The 27,058-nt window shown below is 39.6% G+C and overlaps 1 protein-coding gene across 1 annotated transcript; it reads left to right on the top strand.

Annotated features, from left to right (window-relative positions):
• Positions 1 to 1,650: 1,650 nt before the first annotated feature.
• LOC139447986 (multiple epidermal growth factor-like domains protein 6) lies at positions 1,651 to 25,846 on the top strand. Its single transcript, XM_071229485.1, has 12 exons — positions 1,651 to 1,671; positions 1,765 to 1,823; positions 2,371 to 2,931; positions 3,085 to 3,522; positions 4,384 to 4,504; positions 7,010 to 7,040; positions 7,850 to 7,890; positions 12,354 to 12,580; positions 20,370 to 20,462; positions 20,970 to 21,959; positions 22,823 to 22,943; positions 25,729 to 25,846. The coding sequence occupies exons 1-12, from the start codon at positions 1,652 to 1,654 to the stop codon at positions 25,844 to 25,846; spliced, it is 2,820 nt and encodes a 939-aa protein (XP_071085586.1). The 5' UTR covers position 1,651.
• Positions 25,847 to 27,058: the final 1,212 nt, after the last annotated feature.

Below are 27,058 nucleotides of genomic sequence, written 5' to 3'. Positions count from 1 at the left end.
GAGTAAAATCTGCTTTCATATGTTACATTTATGTTAACAGTAGGTCAACGTGCTAACGATATGTTCAATTTAAAGCTGAACGAAATTGCATTTCATTGAAAAAACAAAATTTACCCTTAACTTCAGTTTGGACCTTGGAGACACGTTGAACATTCAATAAAGTAAGATTACCTTATTTACATATCCTAGCTATTTTTAACAAACTGATCACATAATGTATAACCGAGGTAATGACCAAGGTGGTTCTCCAGGATTTTACTTCTTCACAATTTAATTACTACGGTAATTCAGTCAAAAGAGGTATTACTCCGTTCAGTCATGATTTAAAAAAGAGGAAGAGCATGCTCATAAATCAATAACAATCTGAAAAGTGTCGTCTGCCTAAAGAGAAGTCATTTGTTCATGAATGAATAAAGAAAGAATAAAGGACACGTGCTGTAAGTCACTGATCAAGTGATACAACTCGAATCAAGTCATTCATTGCCATTATTTAGCACTCGTTGAAGACATCCCTGTGTAATGAATGTATTATACATTGTGTAATAATATCAAGCACTGGACGCACTAATTGCGGTCATTCGATGTTCATTTGCGAATGGGTCGTCGGTAGCACTGCGCAACTGCGCGCAACATTTACTTTGCACTCAGTCTGTTTATCAACTTTCAATAGACACTTCTAATTCTCTTGAAAACACCGTAGAGATGCATTGACAAAATATGCATTCAAATCATGACTCGAATTGTGTTACTTGATTGTTATTATTGCAATAGCTTTTGATCTTGTGCAGGGTTTGAACATATATTTTAAATCGACAGAGTATACAAACCATCAAACTTATATCGTAGTAAATCAATAACGATCGAAATATTTTGTCTCCGCATCATCACATTCATCGCCAGAGTCGTCATGTAACTTTTGGTGCTCCATTATTGATGTGTGAGTGAATTTGGTAAATCAACTCTTTGAATAGTATTTCTATCATATTACGGCATGTCAGCTTTACGTGGGAGGATAGAAGAAGGTCTAAGGTATTCAACTTTGTCAAAGCAAACGAGCACAGAAGGCGAATCTGAAATTCGGACACACGATGATAAGTTTCAGTGCGAACTGCGGCGCCTGTCGGAAACATATGTACAATGTATTGCCAGCTCGCCCAATAGAGACAAAAGTCTATGTATCATCAGGTGCAAATGTTTGATTCATACACAATCCTTATTCCTTTTTCCAATGTTAAACTTAGACAACTTGCAAAATATACGTGAGTTGTTAATAAATTACTATTCTCGTCCACGTCAGATATTCTGTTTCTAGAACAACTCGTGTGTTAAACTGGTAATATAAATGGTATCTGTAGGAGACTCATTTCGTAATCTACATGTATATATGATCAATTTTGTAAGACATTCTGATATACGTAAAATGAGACATAGTCATATGAATAGTCATTAAGTACAGCTGGACAACACGAATAACATAAAACTGTTTTCATTAGACATAGCATATTTTATTCATGAACAGATTCATTTCATACTTCCCCATTATAGGGACGTTAAAGTTAACTGTCAATATGAAGTCTGAATCCGCGACTGCAACACGCACAACTAAATGTCTTGAGGCCATATCGATGAACTTGATACACCAACCTTGAAAATGTTCATCTGTCATCGCGAGTGAGTAGATAAAATGTATACATATCTTCTGTGATACAATCTGTTTGTTATGATGGGAGTTATACATTGGTATGTATTCTTTTCCATTTTCAGACATATCATGACTTCTGTGGTGATCCTATGTTTTGCATCCGTTCTCCTTTTCATACAAGGTAAGTTTGCCAAATATTCATTGTTTCATCCAATTATCTGCTTCAAAAGAGCAGTATAATATCGTGTTACTGATTGTTAACAGGCCGCCGCCGTATGGCAGGAGTGCTACTGCGCGGCGTTAGGCAACAAACACTTTTTTGCGCAGATTGTGTGAGTGTCGTGTGCTAGCCTTTTCGCGAATACGTGGTGTCATCACTGATTTACAGCGATCCATTGATATAATTGTCACCACTATCTTGCCTGTTTATGCTCAATGATATCTGTTTTGCCAGATAATCGCTGGCGTTGACGTTCAATATTTGGTAAATAAAGCAGATATAGTATTCTCCGAATAGATGTTATTCAACCTGAACTTACTTCAATCGGTAACCTGGAGATGATTTCATTGCCTTGTGATAGGCATGGACAGAACTTCCTACTTTGACAAATTTATCAACACATTTAACAAATATACTTTCAGCCCAGTGGTCTAAAGAGTTACTATTTGCTGTCATCGCTTTGCCAGCTTATAGATGTTATCCTGATTTGAATACATTTCGTTTTCAGCAACACCCTGCAATCATGGTCAGCAATGTGAAGACTGTAGCAAAACAGGTGCCTGTGTATCAAAGTGTTACCCTGGGTATTTCAACAAGGAATGCACGTCGAAATGCAGCAGTGGATGCAAACATAATTTATGTAAACTCACACACAGTGGCTTCGGTGAATGCACCCTTGGGTGTATTCTTGGATTCCAGGGTACAAGGTGCAACATACCATGTGAACATCATAGACAGTGTACAGAATGTAAAGGAGGATGTGTCGGCAACTACTGCCAGCTGGGTTCAGTCTGTGTTTCTGGATGCGTGGACTCCTACTATGGCCTTGACTGCAAGAACTGTTCTGAACAATGTAAATCGTGTAATAGAAGCACGGGAATATGTGAGCAGTGTTATTCTCCATACACTGGTCCCAACTGTGAGATGCCATGTGAGAATTGTAAAGGAACATGTACTCGTAAGGCTGGATGCGAAGGAGGCTGTAACCCCGGATTTTATGGTAATTGGTGTCAAAAGGGATGCAGTGAAAGATGTCGCCCTGACGTTGATGCAATTACTGCCTCGGCATGTGACACAGACACCTCAATCAATTGCATCCCTGAATGTGACAACAGGACAGGAGAATGTATCCACGGCTGTTATCCTGGATTGTATGGTCATTGGTGTCAAAAGGTGTGCAGTGAAAACTGCCGTCTTGACGCTGACGCAACTACTGAGTCAGCATGTGACAGAAATGCCCCCAACACTTGCACCCCCGAATGTGACAACAACACAGGAGATTGTATCCACGGTTGTAATGTCGGATGGTATGGTACTAACTGCTCATCTCGATGTAACTCAAAGTGTGCAAATCTTTCCTGCACTGAATCAGGAGTGTGTGCAGATGGTTGTGCACCAGGGTATGCTGGGACTGACTGCTCATGTCATGAGAACTGCATCGATCATGTTTGTCACGCTGAGAGCGGAACCTGTGCAAAAGGGTGTGACAATGGTTATTATGGTGACATTTGTAACACTTCCTGTGAGATATGCATCGATGGTATTTGTGACCGGCAGAATGGAACCTGCACCAAAGGATGTAAGATTACTGACCATGGATGCAAATCTACCTGTTCAGGAGACTGTCCTATAGACTACTGTCTCAAAGAAATAACATGTGGTAAGACAATATTCATTTGAAAATAAGTAAACAATGAATTTATTATTCTCCATGTTCCTTTCTGAAGATAACTATTATTATATGGTAATTACGTTTATGTTGGAAACAAATTGACGAGTGGGTTGATTTCAGGACCGCTTGGAACTGTTTTTTATTAAAATTATTATGCAGTAATTTTAAGACAATGTAAAATAATGAGGCAAAACAACAAGCAAACTTTGTGTTTTATGTTGAGTAACAGTATCATAAAATAATGGTGTTTAAGCAAAAGGAAAGTCAACCTCATTCCTCAATACAATATTCAGAATTCATCCATTCCTCAACAGCCCTTATCAATTATTATCCACTAGCTGTTAAAATCTACCATAGTCACATAGTCTACCAATAAAGAGATGCATATCAGATGACATCATGCCAGTCTATCTGGGATGCATACAGAGACTTGACTGGAGCACAGACCGATATACATGTACAGTGGACCGGAAATATATGCCGGTATATAGAGGGTGTCGGAATACTCAGATGCATTTTAGACAGTCTACTGTACACTCCTATATATCTTTAGAACAGTAAGAATATAAGGTGAGGTGAAATGGGGTTTAACGTCGCGTCCAAGATTATTGCACTTATATAGCGACGGGCATGTACGTGTGTGTGTGTGTGTGGCTGCTTTTACTAGTCTGGGCTGATGCCGATTTATAGTGCTTGATCACTGAGATACCATGCCGCGGTTTAACAAATAAGAAATTGAGAAAGAATTAGATACACGGTAGCTTAAAACATTTTAATACAACCTTCTGCATGTGAAAGATAAATACCGAAAATGTCATATAAGATCAACTTTATTATTATTTTCTTCAGCGGGTAAGCAGCCGGCGGTTGATAGCAGTAACATCATAATAGGAGTATTGACAGTGCTGTGTCTGGGGGGAGTCCTGTTTGCAAGCTTCATGTGTCCTCGAAAATATTCCTCCTCAAGATGGTAAGTACTTGATAGTTCTACAGATATGTGATTTAGTAGATACGTAATCAATCGTCTAAATGATAACAACGAGAGGCGCCCTTTAAATTAAGATTAAGCTATATTTCATCAGAGTTTGCAAATAAGAGGATGTTATTTCCTTGTTGTGATTCATCTTCCTAAGCTGTCTAAAGAAATGCGTTATACTACACTACCGTTCTTAAGTTCTCTATCCTGTATCGCGAAATGGTGCCGCAATACGTTCGCGATATTGCCGCGAAAGTACAGCGCGTACTGTATATCGCGTTAGTGGCGCAATTTGGAAAAAACACTACCTAGTGTTCCTTCTCTCAATTTCGGAATCGAATTGACACATTTTCTCATTCTCACAAAAAAAAATATCAGACGTGTGCAAAACAGTTTTGTTTTTCTTTCTAATGTTATACTTTACCCAATCATGGTTTTCATTTTCATTTTGATTAATTCTGAGTGGGTAAACATGTTTAACTGAAACATGTACAAGCAGCCACACACACACACACACACACACACACACACACACACACACACACACACACACGTGCATGCACGCCGCTATATAAGTGTAATAATCTTGGACGCGACGTTAAACCCCATTTCACCTCAGCTCTAATAGAGAACATTATATTAAATGTATTTTTCCACGTACACTGGCTTTGTTTAGCTGCGGATATGCCCCGAATCCCCCTTTTAGTTTGCAATCTGGAAAAATATACACCTTTGTCATGAGATTGTTAATACTTTGCATATTCTCACTTCTATGTGGCGTAATATATAATCCAACTGAATACCCAGTCAATATTTTATTGAGTTTGGTTTGTTTTATTAACCAATGTCTTTTTCACGAATACACGCCCATGACGTGTTCATATTTGGATCTCGCTATGTACGGAGTCGTTTCTTATTTGGTCAATTTACTCTTGAACTTACACAGTCACTCGCCTTCAAACTGCAGCACCTGGAGTGAATAAACAGTTATGCAGGTGTTTATAACCCAGACTGACGGAATTATGCAATTAAATATTTGCTTATATATTCTCTTTAAAAAAAGGAAACGCGATACGGATATTTTTGGCCATGAAAGCAAAATTAGCTGGCCAAGATATGCACAATGAAGAGATTTAATGTGTTATAGTGTCGGTGACAAATTTCCCGGATCAAAATGATCACAACAAGGACATGCAAAACATTAGTCGGGAAACACGTACGATTCGGAAAAACGCACCCAGTGTATTAACAAACGGGCCATGGAGCTGCACGTACTACCCGTGCAGCAGCACTATGAACGGTTTTAAAGTGCAGGGTTTTTGATTTCCTGGCATCTCCGTCAATCGAACAGTGACAGTTTAACAACATGCCAACATTAACAGAAGTGCAAGGAAACAACTTCACAGGCTGCTTGAAGACAGGGGAATCCCGATCAGCTGTTGCCAGGATTTTCAATGTAACGCCAAGCACCATCACAAGGCTATGCAATCGGTTTCACCAGCATGGGTCAACACGTGATCGGCCAAGGTCGGGACGACCAGGATTAACCACCCCCGCCCAAGATCGCTACACTCGACTGAGCCACCTTCGTGATAGGACGACCACAGCCACCTCAACCTCATCCCAAATACTCGGACTGCGGAGAATCTCCGACCAGACCGTACTAAACCGTTTAAGAGTTCTACGATCAAGACGTCCTGTTCGACGCGTTATATTGAGACAACATCGTCAACAACGACTGCGACGGAGAGATGTCTGGTTCAGCAACGTATACGAGAGCACGGTTATACAGACGTCCGGGAGAGCGTTACGCCGGAAACTGCGAACAGGAAGTGGACAGGTTTGGTGGGGGTAGCGTTATGATGTGATCTCTCATCATGGAAGGACAGGTTTGGTCCATAATCAGGGCAATCTTACGGCTCAACGATACATCAATGAAATTCTGCTACCAGGTGTCCTCCCAATTGCAACCAATGGCAACGGTGCATTATAGATGTGATATTATTTACGATGTATTTATTCCAATTGCGCGCGCGTGCGTGCGTGCGTGCGTGCGTGCGTGCGTGCGTGCGCCACAGGCCTATGGCCTGATTGAGAGCATTATAAATAATATATTGTATGCTGAAACAGAACGCGTACTGTGCTATTTTTTTCCTCAGGACCTACCACTGATGTCACTTTCATTATAGGCATAACAACAGCGTGCACGTGTTTGCTTTGCCTTGATGACATCATAGTAGCATCATGCATTGTTTACTAAAAACAATGTTCAAGAAAAACAAGAATGCTACTTGTCATATTTGACACATCATATTTTACATATAGGCCAATTAACAAATCTCTATAATTACCTACGAAGTCAGAAGGTCCACACTATTACAAAACCAGACGGATTGAAAACTGATTACATATTTACCTTCAGTTAGACCGTGGATGTGTATAAATATAACTGTGTTTTATTGCCAATGTCGATAAACAAATATATGATTTTTGTTGTAGGGAAGAAACTGATGATGAAGTGGAATGTCCAGTAGGGTAGCTGGAAGTACACGACTACGAGCTTGTGGATTTAGATCCAGGTGAAAACGAAACAGGCCCAGTGATAGTCTATCTTTAGTGGAGGCTCACGTTACAATAATCTAGCTGTTGAATATGATGACCAGGAGTCATATCAACAGTGGTCAGTTCACAGTATTGTGAAGAGTGCTTTTTGTGATTGTTTGGTAGGAATCTTTTTAACATGTCAAGATTGAACATAAAAAGAAACATTTTGCAGATTTGCAGTTATACTTTGGTATTATGGGGCTCTCCAAATATGTAACTTCTTTGCCTGTGGTTATCTCTTTATACTCTCGCGTGCCAGTCGAGGTCATGAAGTGTTCCGTGCAAGAGGACATGTGAAGTGAGCTCAAAACATCACAAAACATGAGTTGGTATTATTTATACACCTATGCCTGTTAAAGTTCCAGTAAAACATCATTCTGCTTGTAGTTGACTATTTGTAAATAGCTGAAAACGAATGATCACGAACATATTCTTCCACCACCCAGACACTTTTCTAATAAAATGATATGGAGTTGTTTTAACCATTTGAAACAAATTGACTCTCAAGAAAATCTGGGGTTTGTCCGCTTGTTTTGAAACATAATGCACAAATATTACTCCTGGTCTTAAGTACTTGTTATGTTCTATTATCTAATAAATATCTTTATCAATAAACATTTGTGGTTTCTTTTTTATGCTCTTCAGTTACGTGGAAATTTGGGACAAACTATTTTTGCAAGAAGTAGACTTTCCATAGGCACCAATTGTGCTCCTATCCTTGCTGATCTGTTTCAGATTGGCACAATCAAAAAAGTTAAGTTTAACATGAGCCTCAGGTGTGTCGATAATCTGAAATCGTTCAATAATGGACAAACAGCCAATTCTCTTCCACGTATTTACCTACCTGAACTAAAAATAAAGAGACCATCTCTTTCATATTAGATCTATGCAACAACAAAATCTCCACCAGACTGGATAACTAGAGTGGTGATTTCAACTTTCAAATAGTCAACTTTGCCTTTATGTCGAGCAATATTTCAGCACCTACACCCTTTGGTGTCTATAGTTCACAACTTTCGAGGTTCAATCGAATAGCTCAAAGAGCACCATACGGCTTTTGCTAAAAGGTTGTGTGATCAGGGTTACAACATTCAAGGCCTCAATAAAGCTTTCAAACAGTTTTATGGTAGACATGTGGAGAACATTTCCAAATTGACGCATTATGGAGTTGGTTTTATCGTTTTTATTTACCTTTCAATTACCTGAAGTCTATTATACTGATGCTCTGTGTTGCCTTAGGATGTTCGACTACAGGCTGACACTCTGTGATGTAAATTAAATATTGTTCAAAGCGGGCCTTTACCAAATTCATTTAAGTACTGGGAACATTTAGTGACATGTATATTTAAGCGGTGTGAGGCTACATATGGTTTAGCGTCACGTTCAAGATGATATTCAAGTCAAACTTCACATTCTACTTGTACTATGGATGATAACTTCATAATAGAGTATGTCCGAGGTGCGTTCAAACGCTTCTGCAAGTCAAATACAACAGTGATAAACAAGAAGACTAATTTAATTTTTATTTTTCAAAATGATATCTTCCCTTTTTAATGCGTTTGTTCCATTTGTCCTTCGAGACTGTTATCATTCTTTTATTGAACTTCGGTCCACAACAGCAGACTTAAAGACGTCATCGTCTGCAAAACGTTGTCAAATTCTCGAAAGAGATAATAAACATCTAAGTCAAGACCCGGCCTCTAGGCGGGATTATTGAAACATTGAAACCATCTAGATTCTCAATGTATCTTATGATAAGGGACTAGTTCTACACTGTATCACAAGAGGATAGCATTTTGTAAATCTGACATATCATTAATTAAAAAAAAATGGTTTTAGGTAATAGGGGAATATGAGACGGGTTACTTTCAGTTAGATATTTATGAAAAGGAGAAGCGGAAGTGAATGTTGAGCACTTAATATTCTTAAATATATCTTACTCAAATTACCCTTTAAGCTTGTACAGCAGGATGCAAAATAAGAATGAAGACATGGTAATCAACATTATTTACTTCAGCTAAACGTCAAGTGATGTAAACGTGCAAAACAACCTTCAAAACACAGTTCTGTGGCGAGTTTACTATTTGTACACTTTTCGAAATTATTGATGCCCGAATCTTCTTTCTTTGGTTTCGCCTTCATCCACTGAAATACAAACTGAATATATATATATTCGACTGAAGAGACAACATTCAATTGGAGATACAATTTTACCAATATTTTAACAGTACTGTACATATAGAAACTTGTGTAAATATCCAAATGTATGACGTTGGAAATAGCTCAGCCTACAGATAAGTCAGTCCTATACTGATATATAAAATGTCGACGCCAGAAAATAACCAGTCTCGATTATCCGCAAATGCAGGTTCCATTGGGCGCACAAGAAAAATAGCTATGAAAATATAAATATGAATGGATCAGTCAGTGATGACAACAGGTGTTGTTGAAAAGGGCAAGCATGTCCTGTTCTCTCCGTAACACCCGCCACTCACACAAATTGCATAAATAGTGGCGGCCTTCAAACAAACCAGGCTGTCGAGTGACTTATCAATCCACTGACGCGATAGGCCATTTACTGATTTCGTTGAAACTAAAATGATACGTTAATTTTGAATTACATATGCTGTGTACAAGAGTAAATATTCTGCTGTAAATAAGTAAAGAAATAACGTTTAAAAATATCTTCGTTTAGCATCACATTTGCAAACATTAGAATCACGTCACAGTTGCTTGCAAGAGTCACCGTCGACACAATGCCCTCTGACCCTACCATAGTCTCATATGAACTTTATTTGTGTTACTTGGCAGTTTATTTTATTAATACACAATGCCATTTAGAAAGTGGTCAAATGTAACACATGTTATTTTTGGGATAACACTTTCTTAGTAAATTACAGATTCTAGTACTTTTAGGGGGTTGAGTCCTGTCCGGGATTCGAACCTACACTTGCCAGAGTGAGGCACCTAATCGCCAGGATACAAAGTCAGCGACCTAACCCACTCAGCCACCGAGGCTTCCACAAAAATGAAAGTCCGACAACTGGTAGTCTAGATCACGTATTTTGGGTACCCCTCTGACAAGTGTAAATTGGCATGGCTTCCATGGCCGTAAGCTATGAATACATAATGCCTTTTAGAAAGTGGTCAAATGTAACACATGTTATATTTGGGATAACACCAAAGTACGTGATCCAGACTACCAATTGTCGGACTTTCATCTTTTGTGCGAAGTCAGCCTTTTAACGAACCAGACAACGTATTTGGCGTTACGGGGAAAACAGCTGTGAAAATTATATGAACTACTGCAAATCAGTGATGACAGCAATCGAAAGAGCATGGGATACATGTACATAGGGAATTGGCACTAGATTATGAGGACACTTCTCATGTAATAAATGTTACCGCTATTTACAAATATGTTTGACATATACATTTCTAGTTTGAACACTATTCAATCGATAATGAATATGTGTTGGTCGATACACACACACACACACACACACACACACACACACACATTATATATATATATATATATATATATATATATATATATATATATATATATATATACTGAACAGCATTGAAATCGCACCAGCAATAAATCTTGAAATATTACAAAAACAACTTGAGCAATGACCGATTTTAATTAGAACAGACATAGACGGATTATTAAGAAAGACGACAAAGGAAACAGGAATACCACACAGTAATTACATTTATGTCATCAGTGTAAGGAAGGCACATAGGGTTAAAATGAAAAGTCAATATCTAGTATGTCTGCCATTGGCAGCAACACAGGCCATGCAACGTCTTCTCATTGATCGAATAGTGTTCTGGGGCATTCCACTCTTGACGTAGTGTATCTTCAAGTTCTCTCAGGTTCTGTACTTGCGGACGACGTGAGAGGCGTTGACCCAGGTAATCCCATAGATGTTTAATTGGCGATAGATCGGGTGACAGGGCTTGCCATGGAAGCAGAGGCACATTATTGTTCGCTAGGTACTATGTTGAAACATGTGCTGTGTGCGCTCTTGCATTATCTTGCTGGAAGGTGTACATATCCTGGTGCTGATGAAAGAATGGGATTTGCCAATATATTATTCCTGTAGTAAAAGGCATTAACTCTTCCACGACAAACATGGAGCTCTGTTCGATGGAAATGACTGATGCCCCCTCCCACCCACTCCTTCCCCCCCTATCGATCTGTCTGTACAATGCAGACATTGTAGTAACGTTCTCCATGTCAACGTCACACTCGCAGTCGAACGTCAGCATTCCATAAATGAAAGCGGGACTCATCAGAAAACAGCACACCATGCCACTGCCACAATCTCCAATGGCGATGCCTTTTGGCCCAACATACGTTCATTTCGATGTCGATCAGTGAGTATGGGTCCAACATATGGACGTCGAGCATGTAGCCCTGCAGAGCGGAGACGTCGACGTACGGTGTCAGCGCTGATCAAACCCCGTCGGCCTTGTACGGTTGCTGCTGTCCTGGTAGCCAGCCGGAAGTGTACGATCACAAAGATGCCGACGAACAATTATGCGATCCTGACGTGGTGTAGTTACACGACGTTGACCCGGACATGGTCGATCTCTGGTGGTTCTTGTCTGCTGGTATCTGCTCAGTAGCCTGAGGACTGTTGAATGATGACATTGAAACCGTTGTGCAACGACTCTACTTGACGTACCAACTTGAAGCATGGCCAAGGCACGTTCACGTTCCTCTGCTGTTAATCTTGGCATTTCTTGTGTCAGTCTTTTATAGCCCTATTCTGCATGCTTCCCGTGAAACAAAACACGTTTTCCATGATGTGCACGCAATTCGTTGCGATTTGGCGATGTCGCTCACAAGAAATTTAGGAATGTGTTTGTCGAGCTGTTCTTCTTCATGCTTCGTCCAGAACGTCGTATATTACTCATTCACTTATATATTTTCATATGACTTAAGCCCAGATAAAAATACATCCATTTTCATGGTGGTGAGTTTTCAATGCTGTTCAGGATATATATATATATATATATATATATATATATATATATATATATATATATATATATATTCCTGTTAACATGTGAACGTGCTTCACGTGATTTGCGAGAAAAGTGAATTTATTCACTAAAAAATACAAAATGTACCCGTATAACATTCTGTAATAAAACATGAGCAGAGTTGTTCTGTCTTACATGAAACCGTTTTATGCAACGAACATGCCTCGACTAACCGCAGAGCAGAGAGGGAGAGCCATCGGTATGTTGCAAATGGGAGCGACGCAGGAGCTCGTTGCCATCGCCAGACTTATCACACGTCACAGGCAAACTGGCAGTGCTGCAGACAGGCCGAGGAGTGGACCCAAGGTCACGACCCAACAGGAAGACCGGTATTTAAAGGTGCTTCACCGAATGTCAAGATTCCTAACTGTGATGTCATCATCCGCAAACAGCCTTGGACATCCAGTTGGCAGAAGGACCGTTGCTAGACGACTCCGCCTGTATGGTCTCCGTGCCTATTGACCTTTCAAGGGCATGACGTTAACGTTTCTACACCGACGTCACAGACTGAGATGGGCCAGGACTCTACAGCAGTGGCAGCAGAGAAATTGGCGAAGAGTGCTCTTCAGCGACGAGAGTAGGTTCCCGCACTTCAAGTCTGATGGGCGGGTTCGAATTTACCGACGACGAGGCGAACGGACGGCACGTTGTTACGTCCAAGAAGTGGAGCCTTATGGAGGTGGCAGTGTCATGGACTGGGGGACCAGAAGACAAATATGACCATCATCGACGGAAATCTCACTGCACGTCGTCACATTGATGAGGTTTTGCGGCCTGTGGTACTGCCTTACCTGCAACGACAGTATGGCGAAGGATCCCTCATCAGGATGTCAGGAGCTCGTGTACTCAGTTTAACGTCGTGTTAGGGAGGGAGTCACATCCGATACCGCATTGCACGGGGCTTAAAAAGAGATCGACGTCGATTCTGCGGGTGTGATCGAATATTGGGCAGTGCACCCAGCATCATAAACGTGTCTGCAGAACTTTAAGTACATGGGTTTTTTTATCTTGTCATTTTTAAATACTGTTTTTTTTTTATAACAAAGCATCAACAGTTACTACATTTTGTGTCTGTTTTGCTTTAGACAAGACAATTGTTTGGTGGCGTGTCTTTTGCCCGTTAGCTTAATATCAATAAGAAAAACTAAACACGAATGTAGATCTCAGTTTTGCGACCCACCATGATAAAGGGGCCTTTCAATCAATATCTCTGCTGTAGTATTAACATCAAGCCCACCTGGTGATTTACCCAATGCTTTGTAGATATCTACTGTAACAGTGGACAACTTTATCTATACTATGCCAACAACATGTGAGACACCTGACATGTTTGCCATAAATCAAACTGTTATCAAAGATCAGTCATGATTACGTATGTATTTACCTTGAGGTCAAGGTCAGAAAGGAAACTTGCATGCGTTGGTAAACTGTTTCTTTAAAATGAAATCAGAGAATAAAAGTGAAGAAACTCTTTCTATATCATAAGAAATGTCCATTGTACGATTCGGATTATTTAAGGATTGACTGTGTATTTGTTCGGGTCACTGAGTTTTCAAACAGTATGAATCCGCATAGCAAACCAATATGCAAACTTTTGTAAGAATCCGCTTTTGTAGATAACACTTGTTTTGTGTGTCGAATATGACTGTTATGTGTTGATCCGGGCAATTTAGAACGAACATTCGTAAATTTACTTACAAACAGACAAGGCATTCAGACTCCTGTTCTGTCTACTATTTTCAGAATTATTTTCAGAATGTTTGCACAAATAACAGGATAATTGTTTTATTTTAACCAAAGTTTAGAAATGAAACGATACCTTCATAACTATCTACCATCGTACATTATTTGTATTTCTTTGCATACAAAGAATGTATGCAAATCCTCCATTATATACTCTACTCAAATTGCAAGTAGGTACATCACGTGGGGGAAAATCTGAAAAAAGTGGAGCTGACCCAGAAATGGAGAGTTACGATTGGATATTTTCCTTCATAAATTCAATTTCCGTTACTAGGTATAATGTTTCCTCATGTTTTTTTTTCATATATTTAGAGCAAATTCTGGTGTTAAGTTACCCTATATTTATCATAGACACGTCACATGTTAAAAAGCTGAAATGTGACTGCATTCCATGTACAACATATGCAGCAAGTGCGCTGTAACAACTGCTCTCCATTACTAGGGAAAGTGATACAATACGATTTGATCATGTGAAAAGTGTTAAAAACGAAAAAGGTGCTGACATCATGTATCTGATGATTATGAACAATATATGTGTTACCGAATTATTATCCCTCAATGTTTCTCAAAAAATATTTTAGTCAGAGAAGGGACATTTTACACACCGAGTTCGAAAATTGGCGTTGTAAATTCATTTTTAACAGAGTTATGGCCCTTGCTCCGTGCTTTTCAATTTAGTGCATATTGCGTAAAATGGAGACACGCTTTCGCAGAAACTACCACAGTTACATTAATGAAAGTTTGCACGCTTATCTACTTATCTAGATACTTGTCAAGATTGAGTTCGAGAATTGGTCCCGTTAATTATTTGTTTAAAGAGTTACGTCCCTTGATCCATGTTTATTCACTTATTGCATAGTGTATGCTATCGGGACAGGTTTTCTCTCAGATAGCTTATCTGAGAGATTCTTATCAAGGGTGAGTCATTTTTTTCTAGAGAAGGGACCTTTGGTGTGTAATAACTTCACATTAAATCATTTTGTCTGATGACACAAAGAGGCCCAAATGCCTCGCCTGTATATAGTTTATATTCACTTAAGGATTAAAGTTGTATTTGTTGACGTTCATCATCTGATGAAGACAGTGCCTCACGTGAGCAAATTCCATGATGTCTTCAACAGCTGATGAACGTCAACAAATACAACTTATTCCATATATTGACAGAAACATAAATCATAACAAGACAATCCATTAAACATCAAATTTTAATTATTTAAGGCGAACTATATGAACGCGGAGAGTCGTGATGCCTAGACGTCATCCGTCCCAAACATTCCATTTGGAGTGACATCCCTTGGTTTTACAAACGGCAGAAAATGGCGGCTACGGCAATGTCATTCACTTGAAATAAAAATTGCACCCAGTAAAGTTAGCGTTGGAAAGAAAACCAGACCCGGCTGATGCTAAAACAAAATGGATTGATATTAACGTTCAGTGAACTTTGGGTGTGTGATGAGTCATACTACGGCTGCTGATGACGGGGATTACCGCTTGAGGCGGCGCGTTTGGAATTCCCGAAGCAATACACGACAAAGTGAAGGTCAGTGATTTCTTTTGGTAAGTCGAGCATTCTGTGTTGTAGCTTCGCATGGACACTTCATTTCGATGACATGACATACACATGATCTGTCTGGTTTCAAAGCCTGCATCATTCATAGCCTGAACCGATGTCGCTCTCAGTTTTCCCAAATGATGTTTAATGGGTTTTTTAGACATTGGGGAATCCCCCAAAAGTAGTTATGTATGTCTCCGCTCGATTGACAACGTAATCACGTGACATACTGAATAGCAGTCAGTTTGGTAGTGTTCACCTAGGCGAGGTCACCCGCTACTGTCAATATTACTATATGCGCAAACAACATTCTAATATGCCCCATGGAGTGGAATAGTGATTTTATTCACAGATTACAGCCAAAAAAACAGTTGTGCTCCTTATCCTTCCCCTGGTACAAATAGTATTGTCTGTACCCATCTATGTCCATATTGACTGAAAGCCAAATGATGTTTCACCAAGAGCCTGTATCCAACCGCGGTAGAGACAGTTCGTATTATTTTAACGTTTTGTCAAATTGTGGAACTAACAATTCGAAGAAGTCGCATGCAATATAACTTTGAATTGTATTCAAACATAAGGGACACTGAAGTGGTATGCTCTTTTCAGCTGATGGCTTCGTGCGAAGCTCCTGAGACGAGTGGAAACTGTTTGCCCACTGCCGCGTCTTCCAGGTATGGTGTCCTTAACACGGATGAAAATATTTCCTCCTTTGGGCAGAAAAGGTATGTTATTTGGTAAGTCAGGCTATTTTAAGTAGTCATTGATTGTTGGGTGATTTCACAGTCTTACAATGCAAAACTTTAAATGACGCTATTTAGGAAATTGTACATTTAGCATAGAAATATGTGATGTTTCGAATGAGAAGTCTTGAATTAATATGATATACATGTAGTACATTTCGTTGAGTTTACCACAGTCAAATTGTCTTAACTTATGTTAAATAACGTATAACAAAGGTGTCAGAGTGGAACTGCTATTATATATTATATGTCATATATACTGCACAACAAAAATTCCTGACATTGACTAAGATTTAATGTAAAGTTATGTTTTTTACCACATCTGACACAATTTCGGTTTGCAACAGATAAAAGACTCCTGTAAGTGTTCAAATGGTTTAATTTGCAATACTGACTTAGGAAAATGCGTGATTTAATAAAAAAACATGAACATGCCAAAATGTCAATTTACAAATCAATAGCGTGTGTGTCCACCTGTGGTTGCGATGCAAGCAACACATCTTCGTCTTATGGAATGGAACAGGCGTCGCACAAAGTCCTGTGGGATATCTGTCCATACCTGCTGGAGCATGTTCCTGGAGTGTCTGTGGAACACGTGGTTGACGTCGAAGGCGCCGATCCATCTCATCCCACATGTGCACGATTGGTGAGAGATCTAGGGAGCGAGCCGGCCAGGGGATGATATTCACGTTGTTTTGTTGAAGAGAATCATGAACTAGTCGACCAATATGTGGCCGGGAGTTGTTATGTTGAATGTAATGCCTGGGCTATGACGACGCAAAACGGTAGAACAACAGGGCCAATGATCTCGTCGCGGTAGCGCTGTCCATTGAGATTTCCCTCTACCACTATCAAACAGGTCCTCTGTCTTGCCCCTATACCATAACGCTGCCGCCCCCGAACCGATCTTCTTCCATGACACAATGATTGACGTAACGTTCACCTCGACGTCGGTACACTCGAATCCGTCCATCGCCGTGGCTGAGGTGAAAACGAGACTCTTCAGGGAATAGAACTTGTCCCCACTGCGTGACCGTCCAGCACTGTCTGCACCACTGGAGACGTGTTTGACGGTGGTTTCCTATCAAAATGGGACCTCTGGCGGGTCTTCTGGCGACAATCCCTGCACACCCGAGGCAACGACGTACGGTTTGTGAAGATATTCGTCGAAGGCCAGGGATGCTTCCTGCAGTCACTGTTGCTGACTGGAATCGATTTCGTAGGTGTGTTGTCTGAATCCAGTTGTCTTGTCGATTATTGGTTACGCGTGGCCTGCCATTCCGAGGATGTTCTCTGACTGCACTCGTCTGTTGCCAACGTTGCCATAAACACCAAATGGTGTTTCTGTGGACGTTAAATTGACTTGCAACATCACGTTGACTCGATCGTGCTTCAAGCATACCAATGGCTCGCAGACGCTCGTTTTCGGACAGGCGTGGCATTCCGTAATGTTGAATAATTGCGTAGTTTTGTTGTTTTTCTGAGTTTTTCTGAGTGTTGTCAGCACGATGCTAAACTATGCATATGGAATCCCGTTAACGCACATGTTTTTATACCCATTCTTGGGTAGTGAAATGCATGGGACTTGCATAAAAGTCAACTTTTGCATGGAATGCATGCTTTTCTGTAGCAGTTGCGTTTTTGTGACTTGATTCCATACATGTACTACAGTATTGAAAACCAAACTTTACTTGTTTGAAAAATACACTAAAATATTGGTGTCACAGGGACTTTTGCTGTTGAGTATATATGGAGAGCAAAGCCAAGACAATAAGTCAAGTAATGTCGGAAATGAAAGAAAACGGCTTGTTGTCATGATTTTGTATCGAAATATAATATTGATCCACATCAGAGGACATTTCCAAATTTGAAATTGTAAGTGGACAATTACCTTGCCTTTGCATGTGTTTGTGACGGAGGCCACTGGTGGTGCAGAATACGCTTTCCTTTTCGCGAACCCCTGATATAATCACTTTTTGATAGGGATTCATTAACTCATACTCGTGACATAGTCGGAATCGTACAAAGGACTCTGCTTTTGGCAGATATTTCTCATGAATATGAAAAGGTTTTCATCGCTTTTATGTAAAAGTAATGAAAAATAGAATGACGTCACAAATGATATTTCCTCTGATATCACCAAGACGCACCTTTGTGTTCTCAAACTACCTCTATGCTGATATCCATTCTGATAAACGTGAGCTGGTTCGTCTGTGGCTGGTGTCTGCATATTCTTATGTATGTGCGCGTGTTACACAGGCAGCAAGGACACTCCCATCACGAGCGAAAGATCTGTCTCAAAACATAACATATTTTGCCCTCAGTAAATTGGCGATGTAGTTGATTGATTTATAATTGCACTGTCCCAAATATATGTTATGAAAAGAAAAGCGTTGTATAAGGTTTATCTGTTTGATAAACTCTAACATTGTAAATAGTATTCCTTGACGTCAGTAAAATCTGCTTTCATATGTTACATTTATGTTAACAGTAGGTCAACGTGCTCACGATATGTTCAATTTAAAGCTGAACGAAATTGCATTTAATTGAAAAAACAAAATTTACCCTTAACTTCAGTTTGGACCTCGGAGACACGTTGAACATTCAATAAAGTAAGATTACCTTATTTACATATCCTAGCTATTTTTAACAAACTGATCACATAATGTATAACCGAGGTAATGACAAAGGTGGTTCTCCAGGATTTTACTTCTTCACAATTAAATTACTACGGTAATTCAGTCAAAAGAGGTATTACTCCGTTCAGTCATGATTTAAAAAAGAGGAAGAGCATGCTCATAAATCAATAACAATCTGAAAAGTGTCGTCTGCCTAAAGAGAAGTCATTTTTCATGAATGAATAAAGAAAGAATAAAGGACACGTGCTGTAAGTCACTGATCAAGTGATACAACTCGAATCAAGTCATTCATTGCCATTATTTAGCACTCGTTGAAGACATCCCTGTGTAATGAATGTATTATACATTGTGTAATAATATCAAGCACTGGACGCACTAATTGCGGTCATTCGATGTTCATTTGCGAATGGGTCGTCGGTAGCACTGCGCAACTGCGCGCAACATTTACTTTGCACTCAGTCTGTTTATCAACTTTCAATAGACACTTCTAATTCTCTTGAAAACACCGTAGAGATGCATTGACAAAATATGCATTCAAATCATGACTCGAATTGTGTTACTTGATTGTTATTATTGCAATAGCTTTTGATCTTGTGCAGGGTTTGAACATATATTTTAAATCGACAGAGTATACAAACCATCAAACTTATATCGTAGTAAATCAATAACGATCGAAATATTTTGTCTCCGCATCATCACATTCATCGCCAGAGTCGTCATGTAACTTTTGGTGCTCCATTATTGATGTGTGAGTGAATTTGGTAAATCAACTCTTTGAATAGTATTTCTATCAAATTACAGCATGTCAGCTTTACGTGGGAGGATAGAAGAAGGTCTAAGGTATTCAACTTTGTCAAAGCAAACGAGCACAGAAGGCGAATCTGAAATTCGGACACACGATGATAAGTTTCAGTGCGAACTGCGGCGCCTGTCGGAAACATATGTACAATGTATTGCCAGCTCGCCCAATAGAGACAGGTGCAAATGTTTGATTCATACACAATCCTTATTCCTTTTTCCAATGTTAAACTTAGACAACTTGCAAAATATACGTGAGTTGTTAATAAATTACTATTCTCGTCCACGTCAGATATTCTGTTTCTAGAACAACTCGTGTGTTAAACTCGTAATATAAATGGTATCTGACGGAGACTCATTTCGTAATCTATATATGATCAATTTTGTAAGACATTCTGATATACGTAAAATGAGACATAGTCATATGAATAGTCATTAAGTACAGCTGGACAACACGAATAACATAAAACTGTTTTCATTAGACATAGCATATTTTATTCATGAACAAATTCATTTCATACTTCCCCATTATAGGGACGTTAAAGTTAACTGTCAATATGAAGTCTGAATCCGCGACTGCAACACGCACAACTAAATGTCTTGAGGCCATATCGATGAACTTGATACACCAACCTTGAAAATGTTCATCTGTCATCGCGAGTGAGTAGATAAAATGTATACATATCTTCTGTGATACAATCTGTTTGTTATGATGGGAGTTATACATTGGTATGTATTATTTTCCATTTTCAGACATATCATGACTTCTGTGGTGATCCTATGTTTTGCATCCGTTCTCCTTTTCATACAAGGTAAGTTTGCCAAATATTCATTGTTTCATCCAATTATCTGCTTCAAAAGAGCAGTATAATATCGTGTTACTGATTGTTAACAGGCCGCCGCCGTATGGCAGGAGTGCTACTGCGCGGCGTTAGGCAACAAACACTTTTTTGCGCAAATTGTGTGAGTGTCGGGTGCTAGCCTTTTCGCGAATACGTGGTGTCATCACTGATTTACAGCGATCCATTGATATAATTGTCACCACTATCTTGCCTGTTTATGCTCAATGATATCTGTTTTGCCAGATAATCGCTGGCGTTGACGTTCAATATTTGGTAAATAAAGCAGATATAGTATTCTCCGAATAGATGTTATTCAACCTGAAATTACTTCAATCGGTAACCTGGAGATGATTTCATTGCCTTGTGACAGGCATGGACAGAATATACTACTTTGAAAAATTTAAAGAGTTACTATTTGCTGTCATCGCTTTGCCAGCTTATAGATGTTATCCTGATTTGAATACATTTCGTTTTCAGCAACACCCTGCAATCATGGTCAGCAATGTGAAGACTGTAGCAAAACAGGTGCCTGTGTATCAAAGTGTTACCCTGGGTATTTCAACAAGGAATGCACGTCGAAATGCAGCAGTGGATGCAAGCATAATTTATGTAAACTCACAAACAGTGGCTTCGATGAATGCATCCTTGGCTGTATTCCCGGATTCCAGGGTACAAGGTGCAACATACCATGTGAACATCATATACAGTGTACAGAATGTAAAGGAGGATGTGTCGGCAACTACTGCCAGCTGGGTTCAGTCTGTGTTTCTGGATGCGTGGACTCCTACTATGGCCTTGAGTGCAAGAACTGTTCTGAACAATGTAAATCATGTAATAGAAGCACGGGAATATGTGAGCAGTGTTATTCTCCATACACTGGTCCTAACTGTGAGATGCCATGTGAGAATTGTAAAGGAACATGCAAGGCTGGATGTGAAGATGGCTGTAACCCCGGATTTTATGGTCACTGGTGTGAAAAGGTGTGCAGTGAAAACTGCCGTCTTGACGCTGACGCAACTACTGAGTCAGCATGTGACAGAAATGGCTCCAACACTTGCACCCCCGAATGTGACAACAACACAGGAGATTGTACCCAGGGTTGTAATGTCGGATGGTATGGTACTAACTGCTCATCGCGATGTAACTCAAAGTGTGCAAATCTTTCCTGCACTGAATCAGGAGCGTGTGCAGATGGTTGTGCACCAGGGTATGCTGGGACTGACTGCTCATGCTATGAGAACTGCATCGATCATGTTTGTCACGATGAGAGCGGAACCTGTGCAAAAGGGTGTGACAATGGTTATTATGGTGACATTTGTAACACTTCCTGTGAGGTATGCATCGATGGTATTTGTGACCGGCAGAATGGAACCTGCACCAAAGGATGTAAGATTACTGACCCTGGATGCAAATCTACCTGTTCAGGAGACTGTCCTATAGATTACTGTCTCAAAGAAATAACATGTGGTGAGACAATATTCATTTGAAAATAAGTAAACATTGAATTTATTATTTGACATGTTCCTTTCTGAAGATAACTATAATAATATGGTAATTTACGTTTATGTTGGAAACAAATTGACGAGTGAGTTGATTTCAGGACCGTTTGGAACTGTTTTTTATTAAAATTATTATGCAGTAATTTTAAGACAATGTAAAATAATGAGGCATAACAACTAGCAAGCGTTGTGTTTTATGTTGAGTAACAGTATCATAAAATAATGGTGTTTTAGCAAAAGGAAAGTCAACCTCATTCCTCAATACAATACTCAGAATTCATTCATTCCTCAACAACCCTTATTCATTATTATCTACCATAGATATGTAATATCCAAATGTCTCAGCATGCATTAAAGAGATGCATATCAGATGACATCATGTCAGTCTATCTGGGATGCATACAAAGACTTGACTGGAGCACAGACCGATATACATGTACAGTGGACCGGAAATATATGCCGGTATATAGAGGGTGTCGGAATACTCAGATGCACTTTTAGACAGTCTACTGTACACTCCTATATATCTTTAGAACAATAAGAATATGAGGTGAGGTGAAATGGTGTTTAACGTCGCGTCCAAGATTATTGCACTTATATAGCGACGGGCATGTCCGTGTGTGTGTGTGTGTGTGGCTGCTTGTACTTGTCTGGACTGATGCCGATTTATAGTGCTAGCTCACTGAGATACCATGCCGCAGTTTAACAAAAAAGAAAATGACCAAGAATTAAATACACAGTAGCTTAAAACACTTTAATACAACCTTCTGTATTTGAAAGATAAATACCGAAAATGTCATATAAAATCAACTTTATTATTATTTTCTTCAGCGGGTAAGCAGCCGGCGGTTGATAGCAGTAACATCATAATAGGAGTATTGACGGTGCTGTGTCTAGGGGGAGTCCTGTTTGCAAGCTTCACGTGTCTTCGAAAATATTCCTCCACAAGATCGTAAGTACGTGATAGTTCTACAGATATGTCAATTAGCAGATACGTAATCAATCGTCTAAATGATAACAACGAGAGACGCCCTTTAACCTAAGATTAAGCTATATCTCATCAGAGTTTGCAAATACGAGGATGTTATTTCCTTGTTTTGATTCATCTTCCTAAGTTGTCTAAAGAAATGCGTTATACTACACTACCGTTCATAGGTTCTCCTGTATCGCGAAATAGTGTCGCGACACGTTCGCGATATTGCCGCGAAACTACAGCGCGTTCTGTATATCGCGTTAGTGGCGCATTAGAGACGCAATATTGCCACTTTGGACAAAACTACCGTGTGTTCCTTCTCTCAATTTCGGAATCGAATTGACACATTTTCTCATTCTCACAAACAACTCTATCAGACATGTGCAAAACAGTTTTTCTTTCCGATGTTATACTTTACACACGTGTACACAAGCTGGTTACATTGGTAGACAGCAGTGACACAACATATTAACACATGTTTCATATTAATCAATCCAACATTATTCATAACACCATGTTTATATTCGCAAATAAATATGACACAAATGATGATTTCCCTCAAATCAGTTGTAGGTTTTTCCAACTATCTTAGGGCCCGCGACTACAACGCCATGATGCCTGAATATACTGACTCTAGATTCGACCCAATCATGGTTTTCAGATCATTTTGATTAATTCTGAGAGGGTATACATGTTTAACTGCAGCATGTACAAGCATCAGTACAAGCAGACACACACACACACACACACACACACACACGTGCATGCACGCCGCTATATAAGTGTAATAATCTTGGACGCGACGTTAAACCCCATTTCACCTAAGCTCTAATAGAGAACATTATATTAAATGTATTGAACCACATACACTGACTGTGTTTAGGTGCTGATATGCCCCAATTCCCCCTTTTAGTTTGCAATCTTGAAACATATACACCTTTGTCATGAGGTTGTTAATACTTTGCCTATTCTCACTTCTATGTGGCGTAATATCTAATCCAACTGAATACCCAGTCAAAATTTTATTGAGTTTGTTTTGTTTTATTAACCAATGTCCTTTTCACGAATACACGCACAAAACGTAATCATATTTGGATCTCGCTATGTACGGAGTCGTTTCTTAATTGGTCAATTTACTCTTGAATATACACAGTCACTCGCCTAAGAGGAAGTTGTGTCTAAATTCAAAGTCGGTCCAATTTACAGGGGAGTTTATGAACCCTGTTGATGCTATCATTATGTTTAATTTCAATCTGCAGCACACGGAGTGAATAAACAGTTCTGCAGGTGTTTACAACCCGGACTGACGGAATTAAGCAATTGAATATTTGCTTATATATATTCTTCAAAAAGAAAAGAAACGCGATACGGATAGTTTTGGCCATAAAAGCAAAATTAGCTGACCAAGATGTGCACAATGAAAAGGTTTATTGTGTTATAGCGTCAGTGACAAATTTCCCGGATCAAAATGATCCCAACAAGGACATGCAAAACATTAGTCGAGAAACACGTACGATTCGGCAAAACGCATCCAGTGTATTAACAAAAAGGCCATGGAGCTGCACGTACTGCACGTGTAGAAGCACTATGAACGGTATTAAAGTACAGGGTTTTTGATTGCCTGGCACCTGTGCCAATCGAACAATGGCAGTTCAACAACATGCCAAGATTAATAGAAGTGCATAGAAACAACGTCATAGGGTGCTTGCAGGCAGGGGAATCCCGATCAGCTGTAGGCAGGGTTTTAAATGTAGCGCCAAGCATCACCACGAGGCTATGGGATCGGTTTTGATAGTTTTGGTCAACACGTGATCGGCCAAGGTCGGGACGACCAGGGTTAACCACCCCCGCCCAAGATCGCTACATTCGACTGCGACACCTACGTGAATGGACGACCACAGCCACCTCAACCGCATTCCAAATACCCAGGCTCCGGAAAATCTCCGACCAGACCGTACAAAACCGTTTAAGAACAGCAGGTCTACGAGCAAGAAGTCCTGTTCGACACGTTATATTGAGTCGACAACATCGTCAACAGCGACTGAATTGGTGTCGTCAACACAGGGTATGGCCTTAACTGCGATGGAGAGATGTCTGGTTCAGCGACAAATCAAGATTTCTCCTCCGTCGAGGGGATGCAAGAGCACGGGTATACAGACGTCGGGGAGAACGTTACACCAGAAACTGCGTACAGGAAGTGGACAGGTTTGGTGGGGGCAGCGTTATGATGTGGGCGGCTATCACTCATCATGGAAGGACAGGTTTGGTCCATATCCAGGGCAATCTTACAGCTCAACGATTCATCAATGAATTCTCCTACCACGTGTCTCCCAATTGCAGCCAATGGCAACGGTGTATTCCGATCCTCTGCATCATGTGTGTGTGTGTGTGTGTGTGTGTGTGTGTGTGTGTGTGTGTGTGTGTTTGTGTGTGTGTGTGTGTGTACCACAGGCGTATGGCCTTTTCATTAAAGGCTTTGCCTTGATGGCATCATAGTAGCATCATGCATTGTTTACAAAGAATCTCACAATGTTCTGGAAAATCATGAATGCTACCTGTCATATTTGACTCATCTTATTTTACATATATACTAATTAAACAAATCTCTATAATTATATACAAAATCAGAAGGTCCACACTGTTACGAAACCAGACGTATTGAAAACTGAATACATATTTACCTTCAGTTTGACAGTGGATGTGTATGACTATCCCTGTGTTTTATTGCCAATGTCGATGAACAAATATATGATTTTTGTTGTAGTGAAGAAACTGATGATGAAGTGGAATGTCCAGCAGGACAGCCGGAAGCACGTGACTACAAGCTTGTGGATTTAGATCCAGGTGAAAACGAAACAGGCCCAGTGATAGTCTATCTTTAGTGGAGGCTCACGTTACAATAATCTAGCTGTTGAATATGATGACCACGAGTCAAATCAACAGTGGATCAGTTCACAGAATTGTGAAGAGTTCTTTTAGTGAAAGTATGGTAGGAATCTTTTTAACTTTTTAAGATTGAACATATTGCAGATTTGCAGTAATACTTTGGCATTATGCGGCTCTACAAATATGTAATTTCTTTGCCTGTGGTTGCCATAACTTAACACCCTGCCTCTTTATACTCTCGCGTGCCAGTCAAGGTCATGGAGTGTTCCGTGCAAGAGTACATGTGAAGTGAGGTCGAGCTCAAAACATCACAAAACATCAGTTGGTATTATTTATACACCTATGCCTGTAAAGGTTCCAGTAAAACATTATTCTGCTTGTAGTTCACTATTTGTAAATAGCTGAACACGAATGATCACAGAACATATTCTTTCACCACCCAGACACGTTTCTAATAAAATGATATGGAGTTGTTTTAACCGTTTGAAACAAAGTGACTCTCACGAAAATCTGGTGTTCTATCAGACATTTTGTCCGCTTGTTTTGAAACATAATAACATGCAAAAATATTTCTCCTGGTCTTAAGTACTTATTCTGTTCTATTATCTAATAAATATCTTTATCAATAAACATTTGTGTTTTGTTTTTTTATGCACTTCAGTTACGTGGAAATTTGGGGCAAATTATTTAGGCAAGAAGTAGACTTTCCATGGGCACCAATTGTGCTCCTATCCTTGCTGATCTGTTTCAGATTGGCACAATCAAAACAAGTTAAGTTTAACATGAGCTTCAGGTGTATCGATGATCTGAAATCGTTCAACAGTGGACAAACAGCCAATTCCCTTCCACGTATTTACCTACCTGAACTTAAAATAAAGAGACCATATCTTTCATATTTAGATCTGTGCAACAAAAACATCTCCACCAGACTGGATAACTCGAGTGATGATTTCAACTTTCAAATAGTCAACTTTGCCTTTATGTCGAGCAATATTTCAGCATCTGCATCTTTGGTGTCTATAGTTCACAACGTTTGAGGTTCAATCGGATATCCCAAAGAGCACCATACTACTTTGGATAAAAAAGTTGTGTGATCAGGGTTACAACATTCAAGGCCTCAGTAAAGCTTTCAAACAGTTTAATGGGAGACATGTGGAGAACATTTCCAAACTGACGCACTATGGATTTAGTTTTGTCGTTTTTATTTA

This window comes from Haliotis cracherodii, unplaced genomic scaffold (assembly GCF_022045235.1).
Source record: "Haliotis cracherodii isolate W230 unplaced genomic scaffold, xgHalCrac1.p SCAF_7, whole genome shotgun sequence".
Lineage (NCBI taxonomy): Eukaryota > Metazoa > Mollusca > Gastropoda > Lepetellida > Haliotidae > Haliotis > Haliotis cracherodii.
Note: the sequence above shows the minus strand (reverse complement) of the source record. Positions and strands in the feature narration are given on the sequence as shown.

Bases quoted from the DNA above. Each gene is read 5' to 3' on its own strand.
- LOC139447986 (XM_071229485.1), top strand. From the start codon at position 1,652: ATGTTCATCTGTCATCGCGA. The intron at 21,960-22,822 runs GTGAGACAATAT...TATTTTCTTCAG, and splicing joins TCTCAAAGAAATAACATGTG to CGGGTAAGCAGCCGGCGGTT. The intron at 22,944-25,728 runs GTAAGTACGTGA...TTTTTGTTGTAG, and splicing joins AAATATTCCTCCACAAGATC to TGAAGAAACTGATGATGAAG.